The 13,447-nt window shown below is 47.6% G+C and overlaps 1 protein-coding gene across 1 annotated transcript; it reads left to right on the forward strand.

Annotated features, from left to right (window-relative positions):
- The first annotated feature begins 573 nt into the window (after window positions 1-573).
- Window positions 574-9,506, forward strand: GPX5 (glutathione peroxidase 5). Its single transcript, XM_032398942.1, has 5 exons — window positions 574-727; window positions 3,777-3,930; window positions 6,810-6,927; window positions 7,344-7,443; window positions 8,512-9,506. Exons 1-5 carry the CDS (start codon window positions 641-643, stop codon window positions 8,716-8,718), a joined length of 666 nt encoding a protein of 221 aa, XP_032254833.1. The 5' UTR covers window positions 574-640; the 3' UTR covers window positions 8,719-9,506.
- The last annotated feature ends 3,941 nt before the right edge of the window (window positions 9,507-13,447 follow it).

Here is a 13,447-nt window from a genome sequence, read left to right on the forward strand (position 1 = left end):
AATATGGAATGCATCATTTCTTTGATTATTGGTGAGGAGAACATTGTATCCCAGCTCAGACGCGGTTTGGCTTATTTTCTGCTGCCCATTGTCTGTAGGGCTGGTTGCTTTCCTTGCTAATTTGTCAGCAGTTGAAGGCAGTTGTATAGTGAACATAGAAATGGGCTTCCTTCGCACATATTGAGAATATTTTTCCCTCCTTGGGGCCAGTTTCCTCCCAGCTCTCTTGGAGAGGTCCCAGGTGGTCCACACATCCTGAGATTAAGAATGGTATTTGGAATCTCTGTCGTCCCGTCTGCAGCGACCCCACTGCAATGCTGGGGAGGCCCTGTCTGCGTCTGGACCCTACTACCCACTCCGTTAAAACACACAGTAGTCTTCAAGGACCATGGATGCTTGCCCTCACCTTTTCATAATCCTGCCAGAATTTATATGAGTCTCAGGTCCGCATCGCACCGGTGAGCACTGAATGCCCACGGGGGTGTGTGTGGGTGAGGATGTGGTTTAATTCTACGTCCCCACTCATGCCCCAGAAATCCTTGCCACCTTGCGATTGGCCTGCGAGGCTTGGCTAGCGTATCAAAAGGCTGCCAAGTGTGCGAGATCTCAGCCTCAAAGACTAGATCTACAGACACTAGTCATGACTGCACAGTTAAGGGCCTCTTACCTTGTTCCTCTTCTGCTAGTCAGCTTTGCACAGACAAATGCCAAGCCTGAGAAGATGAAGGTGAGTGACCTCCAGAGAGGGCGGGGTAGGGCTCCAAGGTCAAGTTACTGTTTTGTCCTGCTCCAGTCATTCTTTTTTTTTTTTTTTAAAGATTCTATTTATTTATTTGAGAGAGAGAGAATGAGAGAGAGCGAGTACATGAGAGGGGGGAGGGTCAGAGGGAGAAGCAGACTCCCTGCTGAGCAGGGAGCCCGATGCGGGACTCGATCCAGGGACTCCAGGATCATGACCTGAGCCGAAGGCAGTCGCTTAACCAACTGAGCCACCCAGGCGCCCTCCAGTCATTCTTGTAAGACTCTGACCTCTGCTTTCTTTCTTCTTGGGGTTTTCCATTAACCTTTCTTTTCTCTTGACTCTTCTTTGATCCTAGAAATGGGTGTTCCTTGAGCTGAATACAGGTAGGGAAGAGTCTCCTTACTGTGGTCCTTGCTCTCCTGCATCTCTAGTTAGGGTGGCGTGGATACTCTTCCAGCTACACCAGTACTTAATTTACATCAGAGCTGGGCCTGGGGCACGGGAAGGCAGTGGGCTTCACAGTGAGGGGCAGGGTTTGGAGGAGAGGGTGGGCTAAGTCATCTCCGATGCAGCTCAGCAGGACACCTAGGAGGAGGAGGAGAAAACCAATGTGGAAGTTTTATGGATGGATAAAGTCAGAGAGTTAATCAGAGAAACATAAACACAGGCAAAATAATTGGAGGTCTAGGGGCGCCTGGGTGGCTCAGTTGGTGAAGCATCTGCCTTCAGCTAAGGTCACGATCTCAGGTCCTGGGACTGAGCCCAGCGGGGAGTCTGCTTCTCTCTGCCCCTCCCCCCCTTCCATGCCCCTGTTCTCTCTCTCTCTCAAATAAATAAATAAATAAATAATTGGAGGTCTAAAGCAATTGGATTTAGGATCAGGAGTCTTGGGTTCTGGCCTCAGTCTAGTCCCAGCTCATGGCTCAGTTGCCTTATTGATGAACTGTGTGTATAGCAAAGGGAGGGGCAGCTCTGGGAAGGGCAACAATGATCTGGATGACTTGGAGGCAAAATGGAATCATGAAGCGAGAGGCAAGCAACCTTTCATCCGTGTAGAGGGGCGATCACTTCTGCCTTGAACAAGTCCCTTCGCCTTTGTTAGCCTCGGGATTTCTCATTATAAATTTGTGGGCAACAGTATCTACCTGTGGGCAGGTGAGCAATAATTATGACACACAGAAAGTGTTCAGTCAAAGGCAGCTCTGGTAAGATCTTCCTACCACTCTGAAATTGACGGGAGAACCTCCTGGTTACTCTCTACTTTTGAGAATTGGTGTGGCTTTTCTGTTACTCAAGGCTGCCTAATCGGGTATGAAGACCCTGGAACCTGGGCTAGAGCATTTGCTTAATAAAAAGCTGAGTCTGGAGGTATTGGAGACATATCATACGGACTTAAATAAATATGTTTGAAGCAGCAATGAGTATCCCGAGTAAGCTGGCCTGAGAAGGGCTCTCCAGGTCCAGAGTCTCTCTAAACCCCCACACCCTGGTTACCCAACATGATTTTCAGTAAATTTCAGTAAATTTCATTGCAGTAGCAAAGGAAAAAAATAAGAGACAAATTCTTAAAAATGTTTAGGTTAGAGCCCAGCATCGTGGAAACGGATGGATGCTTTCACATGGTATTCTCTTTATGCATGTCTCAGTTTCGCCGGTATGTGTTTGTGTATGCACTCAGGGGAAGGTGCGAAAGCCTGCAGAGGGAAGGCACCTTTCTGCCCAGGAGCAGGGAGCGAGTTCCAGAGCCTGGAGAGCTAGTGGTAGAAGCAGTTGGCCTAGGAGGTTGGAGAAAGTCTGGTTTCATTTGTGTTGCATCTGGACAGGTGGTGTTGGCTAAAATCCTTTCTAGTCCGCTGGATTTCCGGGGAGCCTGGTTTAATCTGGACCTTCCTTATCAGATCATGTCTTTCTCCCCTTTCTCCGATCAGTTCCTCTGCCTTCCTTCTCACACTTTCTGTTCATACTCCCTGTGCTCCATGAGCAACCGGCAGCAGCTTTCCCAGTGTCGGAAAAGGGGTCCTTCACGGACCCTACGTGGATAGCGTGGAGGAAGAATAAGGTGAGATCTGCCTTGCAGAGGAATTTAACCTGAGAACAGGCAGTGAGAATGTCTGGACAACTTGTTTCTGTCACATGGAATCTATTTGTATTACGTGGAACTCTGCTCAAATACATTCAGGAGCCTTGGGGAGGAACAGGCTCGACGGAGCCAGCGACGAAGGCGAGGATTAAGTTCCCAGAGCAGAACGGGGCGGGCGGGGGCTGATACTGCAGCAGCGGGGGCTGCCAGACAGATTTCGGTGCCGTTGGCAGATGGACTGGCGCCCTCCGCGTCCGCCGCTGGGAGCTACAGTGTCACGGCCGCGCTTGTCGGACCAGCATTCGAGCAAGCACGTGACAGGAGAGAGGACGCTCTTCGAGGCACAGCTGATACTAGGTTCTAGAATGTTGAACCGGGAAGGCCCTGTGAGGACCTGACCGGAATCTAGATGAATGTCTTCATTTTAGCGGTGGGGAAACTGAGGGTCAAGGATGGGAACTGCCCAGGTTCACAAGAGAACTTGACAGCAGACTGGCTTCTGATTCCCAGGTCAGAGCTCTTTCCGCTGCGTACGTAAGCGATCCAGAACCTTCCCTTCCCCGGGAGAACCCAGGCAGGATGCCTTCGGTCCAGAGCCCACGCGAGCCTCATTCTCACAGAGGCACAGTGAGCATTCCCCTTTGGCCCACTGCCTTCTAGGGCTTCCCACGCCAGCCCGTGAACCTCTGCTCTGTTCATCTCATCCCAGCGCATTTCCTCCTATCCCTCCACCCCCAGGACAACAGGACAGGGAGGCTTGCCTGTTGCTTGCTCAAAAACCAGTGGCTTCCAAGTCACAAGACTTAAGTCTCAGTCCACACACCCCGTGGACAACTGCTCTCTGTTTCCTGGTTTCCCTTCAGTCGATACAGCACTACTCTTTGAGTGCTTTGAAAGCTTACACAGAGGTTAGGAATTGTTGTCGTTAACAGTACCATTTTTTAAATCTTCCAGATGGATTGCTACAAAGATGTGAAAGGCACAATCTATGACTATGAAGCCCTCACTCTGAATGGAAACGAACACATTCAGTTCAAGCAGTACGCCGGCAAGCCCGTCCTCTTTGTCAACGTGGCCACCTACTGTGGCCTGACAGCTCAGTATCCTGGTAAGAATTCACAGCCACGTCTCCTCGGGACTGAAGTTTCCAGCTCATTATGTTCTAAATCATAATTAGAATTATATTCTCTTTACATACCAAAATCAATCCTCATGATCAAGTGACTTCATTCCTGATGCCAGGAGCCAGCAAGCAAAGGCCGCAGGCCTAATCTGGCCAGCCTGCTTTTGTAACCTAAGCTTTATGGGAACACAGCCATGCCCCTGCACTTACATACGGATTTCACGCCTCCAGGCAGGGGTGAGGACTTGATGGTAATGGTGACAGAGACCATCTGGCTGGCAAAGTCTAAAGTATTTTCTACCTGGACCTTTATAGAAAAAGTTTGCTGACTACTTCCCTATGTCCTGCCTCTGCTTTGCTCCTGGGAGTTCCAGGAGAATCAATAAATCTCCGCAGACTAGGAGCCTCTCCACAGATTCCGGAAGTCTCCTTCGTAAATACCGGAGACAGGATCGATGTTTCTGAGACTTGTCCAGGGTTTTACAGGTAACCTACAAAGACAGAGAGAGGGGGATGGGGTTTTATACCTGGAGCCGTGTTTGAGGGGAGAGCTGGTAGAGCAGGTGCTGAGAGAGGCGAATCTTCCCGCTCCAGCTCAGTGCCTCCTGGACTTAGACTCCTCCTCTCTGTGTGTCACTCAGGGAGGGACTTTATCTTTCTCATACCTCAGACCATGGAGTTTAGAAGACGATGAAGAATAAGTAGGACAAAGGGGGCCAGGGTAGCTCCACTGGTTAAATGTCTAACTCTTGATCTCAACTCATGTCTTGATCTCAGGGTCGTGAGTTCAAGCCCTGTGGTGGGCTCCATGCTGGGAGTGGAGCCTACTTAAAAAAAAAAAAAATGAATAGGATGAATTTTATCAGAAACAGAGGGACTTATATTTAAACTAACAAGAACTTCATTCTGATTATGTTTTGAATAGGTAATACATTCACAAGTCTCACAAATTATAGGAATCAAAAAGCCTAGAGTGAGAGGTCTTTCCACCTCCTTCCCCCTCCCTCTAAATGACTGGTATTATCATGTGTACAAAATATATACATAGAGGGTTTTTTTTCTGCTCCCCCCCCACAGTTGCAGCATAATATAAATACTACTTGCCACTTTACTTTTTGTTTTAATTAATAAAGTACCTTAGAGTTCAGACCATCTCCTCATTCAAGACTGAATAACATTATGTTGGACCGTAATTCATTTTGCCAGTTTACAGTGACTTTAAAAATCAATTTATTCAGTTCCCACTCTGTACATAACAGACAAGGACACTAAGGAATGTTTGCTTAAGGACTGGAAGACAGGAGGAAGTGATCACGCACAGTGACTGAAGACAGGCGGGAAGGATGGGGGAGAGGTACTGAGGAACCATACGGAATCAGGAAGGCAATCTCTGGTTTGTGAAAAGGAAAGAAAGATAAAGAGGAAAGGAAAGGAAAGAAAGGAAAGGAAAGGGAAGGGAAGGAAAGAAAGGAAAGGAAAGGGAAGGGAAGGGAAGGGAAGGGGAAAAAAGGAAAGGGAAGGGAAAGGGAAAGGGAAAGGAAAGGAAAGGGAAGGGAAAGGGAAAGGGAAAGGGAAAGGAAAGGAAAGGAAGGGAAAGGGAAAGGAAAGGAAAGGAAGGGAAAGGGAAAGGGAAAGGAAAGGAAAGGAAGGGAAAGGGAAAGGAAAGGAAAGGAAGGGAAAGGGAAAGGGAAAGGAAAAGGAAAAGGAAAAGGAGAAGAAAAACAGGACTCAGAGGAAGTACCAGTTGACCAGTTGGCCATGCAGTGGCACTGACTAGTGAGTAGCCGCCCAGCCCAGAAAGTGTTAACAGAGAAGTTGATCATAAAAATCTGAGCAGATTGGAAAACAGTGAAAGAAGCTAGGTGCAATCTTGTGTTTTGGCATGTCAGTGAGGACCATGAGGACCTCACTCCTCAGGACCAACATCCTGAGGACTGTTGAAGAACACCAGGAAGCTGGACCTGGAATTTCTCTGGTTCCCTCTGCCCCTGTCGGGTTTATCTCTGCTCCACCCAGGGCACCCAGTCTGTACACAGGAGAGAAGCCCATTCTCTTCATCTGTGTCTTTTCCTTTAAAAAAGAAAGATTCAGCGCGCCTGGGTGGCTCAGTTGGTTAAGCAACTGCCTATGGCTTGGGTCATGGTTCCCTAGTCCTGGAATCGAGTCCCGCATCGGGCTCCCTGCTCAGTGGGGAGTCCGCTTCTTCCTCTGACCGTACCCCCTCTTGTGATCGCTCTCTCAAATAAATAAAATCTTAAAAAAAATTAAAAAGAAAGATTCAGCCTAGCAATTAACCAACCAGGGAAGGCAAGCTTTTGTATGTATGTGGTTAACAAAAGACATGACATAAAATTTACAATTGTAACCATTTCTAAGTGTACTGTTCAGTCGTGTTAAGTGTATTCACATTCTTATGAGACAAATCTCCAGAACACTTGCATCTTGTCAACCTGAAACTGAACCCATTAATAACACCTCCATACACTTTCCATAAGCAGCTGCAACTTCTACAATCAACAGGAACCTGGTGAGGTTTTGAATAATAAAGGTGACTGGGGGCCGTCTCATAAGAAGGGGATCAGAGAATTATCTGGGATGGGACATGGTCATCCTTATTTTTAAGAAAGGGCCCTCAGCTGATTTGGATGTGCCACAGATTTGGGAAATATTACCCTATAATAAAGGGCTTTTGAATGCATGTCTGGAGCTCCAGCATCTAACTTCAGCCCTTCCGCGAAGAGTCTTTCCCATCTAGAGATTTTTCCTTCCCTAGTCCTCTCTTTCCCTGAAAATGAGTACAGATGGTTCTCTCCCATGGCAGAGTCTCTAGTCAGGCCTCCTTGCTGTCCCTTCTCTACCCACAGAACTGAATGCACTTCAGGAGGAGCTGAAGCCCTTGGGCCTGGTCGTGTTGGGCTTTCCCTGCAACCAGTTCGGAAAGCAGGAGCCAGGAGAGAACTCAGAGATTCTTCCGGGGCTGAAGTAAGTGCCTGCTTGGAGCCCCAGAGGAGGCCCCTGTCTGCCTTTCTTCGGTCTCCAGTGTGGGTGTGGGTGGGGGGTACCTGCAAACTGACATCAGCTTTGTCTGCCCCTGATGCGAGTCTGGCAGAGTCCGGAGACTCTCCTGCTCCCTGGGAGTGAGATCTGGGTGGACCACAAGGGGCCCAGGAACACAGACACAGCTGGGACAGGAGCAGCGCAGAGAGCACAGCAGAACGAGAAACATCACGTGCATCAGGGAGCCCAAAGTCAGGAAATGGCCTTATTTTCCCTTCCCAGCCCTGTTTTCCACATCTTTCCTTTTTCCTGCCCCTCCCGTGACCCCTCATCCTGGTGGCCCACCATGACTTTCTCTCCTACATTCTGGAGCTTCCTGGGAATGCTGTGGCTCGTTGCAGGTATGTCCGTCCAGGGAGAGGATATGTACCCAACTTCCAGCTCTTTGAGAAAGGGGACGTGAATGGCGAGAAGGAACAGAAGGTCTTCACCTTCTTGAAGGTGAGTGAATTACTGACCCAAACCTTTTCTTTCCTAGCGTTCCTAGCAGAGAGCTGGTGTGGTGGAAATGGACCCAAGGCTCATGCCTGGAAGTGACATTGGACTCTTGGCAAGAGGTCTCCATGTTAGGATAGAGATCCGGGTTTAATTTGTTAGTATTTATGAGATTCTGGCTTTCATGATGGGGAGGGCTATGTAGAGTGGCTGTGTTTCCGAGGACCACCCTCTTTTGCTCATTGACATTCATTCATTCAAAGTACGTTTGCTGAGTATGAGGCAGTTTGCTAAATAATATGGATATAAAGAACGATAAGACATCCCGGTCCTTGATGGGTTCCTACTGGAGAGGGGGAAGTAGAAATCAATAGGTTAATACCATGTAGTAAGTGCCTTCTATGAAACACTGACTTTTAGATACAGAGAACTGAAGGCTGACGGGATCTCTAACCACCAGCTGTTAATTGTTCCTAAATGCTGGATGGCAAGCCAGCACTCGCTCAGATAGAGATTTTTATATACCCTCAGCGTATATAAAATGAGAACAGGACAGTGTAAGGAGGGTTTCATAAACTCAACTGACTCATAGGGTTATTCTAAGATTAGGACCTATATGTAATTTATTCTTACAATAATCTTTTTTTAAATTACATGATAAAGTGATGCTGTTTCTCAAAAGTTTTATTATTTGACAAAACAAAATGTTGGACCTCCATGTTGGTCCCAAAGATATTTTTGGAACACTACTGGCCCAGGAGCCATAAGACCTGGGAAACTACATTCTAATCTAAACCATTCGTTTTGCAGAAAAGGAAACTGACAGCCACAGAGGTGACGTATCTTACTCACGGTGGCGTGGCTTTGTGATCACAGGGGTCGCAGGGGAACAGGATGAGGGAACAGACTTTTGCTGTTATATCTACAACCATCTTGGTAGTTGGCATGGTGGCAATCCAGAGGATTTGTTAAGAATCACAGGAAATCAGAATATCTAGGCATGGGAGGGAGCGGATTCCCTGTGGGTGAAAATAACAGAAATGATGCTGTCTGTCTGTTCCATCTCTGCTCCAGCTCTCCTGCCCTCACCCCTCTGAGGTTCTGGGCCTATTCAGACATATATCCTGGGATCCCGTAAAGGTCCACGACATCCGCTGGAACTTTGAGAAGTTCTTGGTGGGGCCTGATGGAGTCCCTGTCATGCGCTGGTTCCACCGGACTCCCATCAGCACGGTCAAGTCAGACATCCTGGAGTACCTGAAACAGTTCAAAAGTAAATAGGAAGGCCGAGTTTGGGGGAGGAGCCACCCTGCTTCTTATCTGAAGACCTTTAAAAAAATTCCGTATTTCACTACACTCTTCCTAAATGGCCTCCACTTGACTAAATCACTCTATGCCACCAGAGTTCCCACTCTCTACCAAGTAGAATTATATTCAGAAGGTTACTGCTATTTCTCCTTGCAAGAGTATATATGTGGGAGAAGAACAAAAGAATGGAAACCCTAAATCCTCACACCTCTGTTCTAAATGTAATCACTCTTAACCATCAAAGGAAAATCAGCCTTCCATGAGGATGGCTCAGTCTGCCACGACATCCTGAAGAAGAATGTTCCTAGACAGAATGTTCCCCCTTCTCTCTCCACCCTGGAGGTGTAGAAATAAGAGTGGGATGATAACTGTACAACCTAGGTTCCAGCTCATAACACTTTCCCTCCCCCAGGACAAACACGTACTGTCAGTTTCCAAGTCTTTTCAGATCAGTGTTCATCCATGACACCCACCCTCCCACACGCACGCTGACTGGTCATTTTGGTTTAGGAACCCTAAGGTGGAGTGGGAGCAGGAGACTGCCTTGCATGGAAAGAGGGGCATCTCCATGATAGTGGGACCCGGAGCCTCCCTCTAATTTAGATCCTACAGAAACTTCCCTACTGTCTGACCTCCAGTGCACTCAGGTTAAGACACCTGGGCAAGGCATCCTTTGAAGGATGGGCTTTCCCCTCTCCACCCTAGATTCCTCGGCTTCAGAACCAGCCCTGCACTGTCTCCAATAAAATGTTTTCTGCAGCGTCTGGCATCACTGTGGTGGTTTTTATACCCTATCCTGTGCTCAAACTTGTCTCATCCCTCTCTTCTTTCTCACTGTGACTGTCACAGATGGTGTGTTTCCCAGATTACCTGAACCCCTTGGATAGAAGGAATTATCCTCCCAGATCTTTGGGAGGTTGTCACCTGGTGGTTCTCAATTGTTACCCCTTGTTGGGAATGATCTCAGGTCGAGGTCATGTCCCCTTTCCAGGGGCAGCCTGTATCCAATTACTGGTCAATGGAGGTTATAAAAGGTAAAAACTGACTTCTCAACTTGGGACAGCTCTGAAGGGCCCATCCCAGCTGCAGAGACCCCCGAGGGTCAGATGCCTTTCTGTTGACCCTGAGGTAGTGCTCCAGTGAGCTTTGCATGCAAATCTCCACCTTTGAGTCTTTACAGGTAACCCAATCTGCAGTGGCTGGCACCAGAAGGGATCTGAGAAAGAAGGTGCTAGGATGAGAGTTTTAGAGTTTTAGAGTTTTGAAGCTGAGCTATCCACCATCCGGTTGGCAGTGAGGGGATGGGTGGAGCACAAACAGCCACGGGTACAGAGTAGCAGTGCAATTTTTATTTTTTAATTTTTTTAGAGAGGGAGGGAGAGGGGGTGCAGAGGAAGAGGGAGGGAAAGAGAGAATCTTAAGCAGACTCTGTGCCCAGTGCAGAGCCCAACACATAGCTCGATCTCACAACCCTGAGATCATGACCTGAGTTGAAACCTAGAGTACAACGCTTAACTGACTTAGCTACCCAGGTGCCCCACAGCAATTTTTAAAACTTTCACCAAGCCTGAATGAGGTGGTTACACTGGTGAAAGGATACGTATTGGTGGGTGTGATGTATGAGGTGCTTGAGAAATGTGGGAGAGGTGGTACTTTTAAGGCGATATGATTTTAAGGCAATTTTAAGATGGTTACTAGAAGAAATTGATGCTTTGGAGAGAGATGATTAAAGGCTGAGGGTGATATTTGACCAAATAAAGGCTAACTGTGGAAGCCAGAGTGTTTCCATAAGAGGAGATAAAGAACCTCTCATATCCTGCAACCCGAGAGCACAAAAACCTAAGGTTCACGTCCAAGACTTAATCGTAGGAATAGTAGAGCTCCAAAGAAGGTTAAATTGTCAAACCAAATTATCTTCTATGCCCAGGTCATGGCCTTGACTGGAAAAGAATAGAACCTTGAGACACTGGGTGGAGACATCTGGTTGGATGACTTAGAACATCTAAATCCCCAGATTTTCCAAGACCCCGAGTTCTCCTTATTAAGGGTAAGCATGTCCTTCTTGCTTGAGGACAACGCAGAAGCTTCTGTTCTGCTAAACATCATGGGCTCTGCCACCTACTCAACATCTGTCCCATAAAGAACTAGATTCTAAGGGTTCTGGATCAAGGGGCATGGAACACAGTTAGCTACAGGAGAGTTCATTGATATGGGAGCATTTTCCCAATGTGCAAAAATTTTACACGTTGGCAAGAACCCAACACACTGTTTGGATTCTCCTGCTTGGAAAAAGAAATGGTTCTCAATAAATGTAGCAGAAATGCCAGGACTGTTGTGCCTGATGACAGAAAGGAGGGATCAAAAGCTGAGAGAAGTGTCCACACTGGAATGGATTTACCATGTGATGCTGGAAACCCACTGATGACGATGTTGCAGGAGTTTGAAAAAATAAAAAGGAATGTGCAGGATCACTGAGAAGTTGTGTGGTGAGTGTCCTGGAAAGGCCTGGGCTGTTGAGAGGTTCTGCTATAGAAGTAGTTAGTGTTGCTGTTAGCAATGCAGATTAGAGGATCCTGAAATGATCCAGGCCAGAGCGGGCGGCACCCACCCATCAGACTCTGTGTGTGTGTGTGTGTGTGTGTGTGTGTGAACTCTCACCCATCAGACTCTGTGTGTGTGTGTGTCTGTGAACTCTCACCCATCAGACTCTGTGTGTGTGTGTGTGAATTCTCACCCATCAGACTCTGTGTGTGTGTGTGTGTGTGTGTGAACTCTCACCCATCAGACTCTGTGTGTGTGTGTGTGTGTGTGAGCTCTCCAGAGTGTCGGAGATGACTCAGAGAACACAGCTTCCCCAGAAGCACGGTAGGTGAACAGCGAGCACAGGTTATCATCGTCTCTACAATCAGCAGAAACCAAGAACAGGAAACCAGGAGCCTGAGGGCAGCGACCCCAGGTACCAATGAAATCACAACACCTTGCTCAGCTTCTGATCTTGAACCAGTTTTCAGACCCAGGATCCCTGACTAAAGGAGAAGCCAAGTCCTGAGAAAGTAGGACCTGCAACACCACCACAAATTATAGAAAGTAATTTCCCCATTCCTTTTCTAAAGGGACTTCTGACCATTCACTCAGTAACCATAAAATCAAGAAAGAAATACCCTTACATTTCAAGGACTGTTGGACATAAGATCCAGGTGGACACTGATAATGGACGGCCCAATGTGTCTCCATGGCCCCTGGGGAGAGCGGAGGCTATGGGACCAAGCAGCAGGGGTCCAAGCCCAGGTCCCAGCCCAAGCAGGAGACCAAGCCCAGGTCTGGCTCACAGTACATCCACTAAGGCCAGGGATCCATCTGGTAGATTTCTCTTGTCCCCAAGTGTGCAGTTAGAAGGCTATATGTGGTAGTCGGCAAACTGCTACGTCGCCATCTCCGCATGTGACGAAGAGCTTTCCCAGTAGAGCAGGCCTGACACCGACTCCCAGATCCACAGCTGGGGCAGTAAATGAAGCCGTCCTCCCAGGGAGAGTGACAGATGGATCAAAAGGACCCAAAGGATGCACAATTGTCTCTCCATGTAATGCACCAGTTTGTTCCTACAAAGAGTAAAAGAAAGATCCTGGAAAATGACAGTGGACTACCTACCACAAACGAAACCAAGGAATAGCCCTAACTGAAACTGCTGCATCTTGGGGCGCCTGGGTGGCTCAGTTGGTTAAGCGGCTGCCCTCACCTCAGCTCAGGTCATGATCCCAGGGTCCTGGGATCGAGCCCCGCGTTGGGCTCCCTGCTCTGTGGGGAGCCCGCTTCTCCCTCTCCCTCTGTCTGCCGCTCTCCCTACTTGTGCTCTGTCTCTCTCTGTCAAATAAATAAATAATCATTAAAAAAAAAAGAAACTGTTGCACCTGATGGGGGTATCTTTGTCAGAAAAGATTAATTTACATCCTTGCATTCTTTAAAGAAATAAGTGGAAAATAAGATTAAGTGTAACCTTTTTTGGAGCTATTAGTTCAAAAACATCATCTGAACACCATCATAAAGTCTTACCCTTGACTCATCATACTTTCTATACATCCTGACACTACCACCTTATCCCCAAACCTGACTCAGAGAACATCCGCGTTTGCTCAGAAAGTGTTCAGGACACTGACCCTCCGGGAATGTTGTCCTGTCAGAGGCTGACTTCTCAGCCTGGAAGGCCACATTCCCACTCAGAAGACAATGTTTATGGTTTTAGGGTCAGAGAGGTAAGGTCCTCTCCCTTGGAAAGGGACCTTAGGGGTTGGTCAGAGCTTTCCCCAGGACCAAGAACTGAGCTCACTCTTTAGCTCAGGCTGGGATATTCGTAGGAAGAGAAGACACAGAATCAGAAAGACAGCTTTTGCTCTGGAGCACTGGTCCTCAACCTCTAAAATGCACCTCAGCACCAAATGTCTTCTTTAGCAGAAGACGGGTCAAAGACATCCAATTAAATTGTGATAGATCAGTGGATGGATTGAACACTGTCTCTTACAAATAATATAAGAATGTGGGATAACGAGTCATTATATGTTCAGTCCTTAGAACAGGTCCAACCAGATAGCAAGGGCTATCTAAGTGTTTCCTTTAGCTTGACCACCATGGGAAATAGTTTATGCTATAGTGCTAAATAAAAATAAAATGATACAGGGGGTCAAGAGCTGCCCCTGCCACCACTAAC

The sequence above is a fragment of the Phoca vitulina genome, unplaced genomic scaffold (genome assembly GCF_004348235.1).
Source record: "Phoca vitulina isolate PV1807 unplaced genomic scaffold, GSC_HSeal_1.0 scaffold123, whole genome shotgun sequence".
NCBI lineage: Eukaryota > Metazoa > Chordata > Mammalia > Carnivora > Phocidae > Phoca > Phoca vitulina.

Coding starts and splice junctions, on each gene's coding strand:
- GPX5 (XM_032398942.1), top strand. CDS start 641: ATGACTGCACAGTTAAGGGCCTCTTACCTTGTTCCTCTTCTGCTAGTC. Junction 3,931..6,809: donor CCTGACAGCTCAGTATCCTG/GTAAGAATTCAC, acceptor CTCTACCCACAG/AACTGAATGCACTTCAGGAG. Junction 6,928..7,343: donor GAGATTCTTCCGGGGCTGAA/GTAAGTGCCTGC, acceptor GGCTCGTTGCAG/GTATGTCCGTCCAGGGAGAG.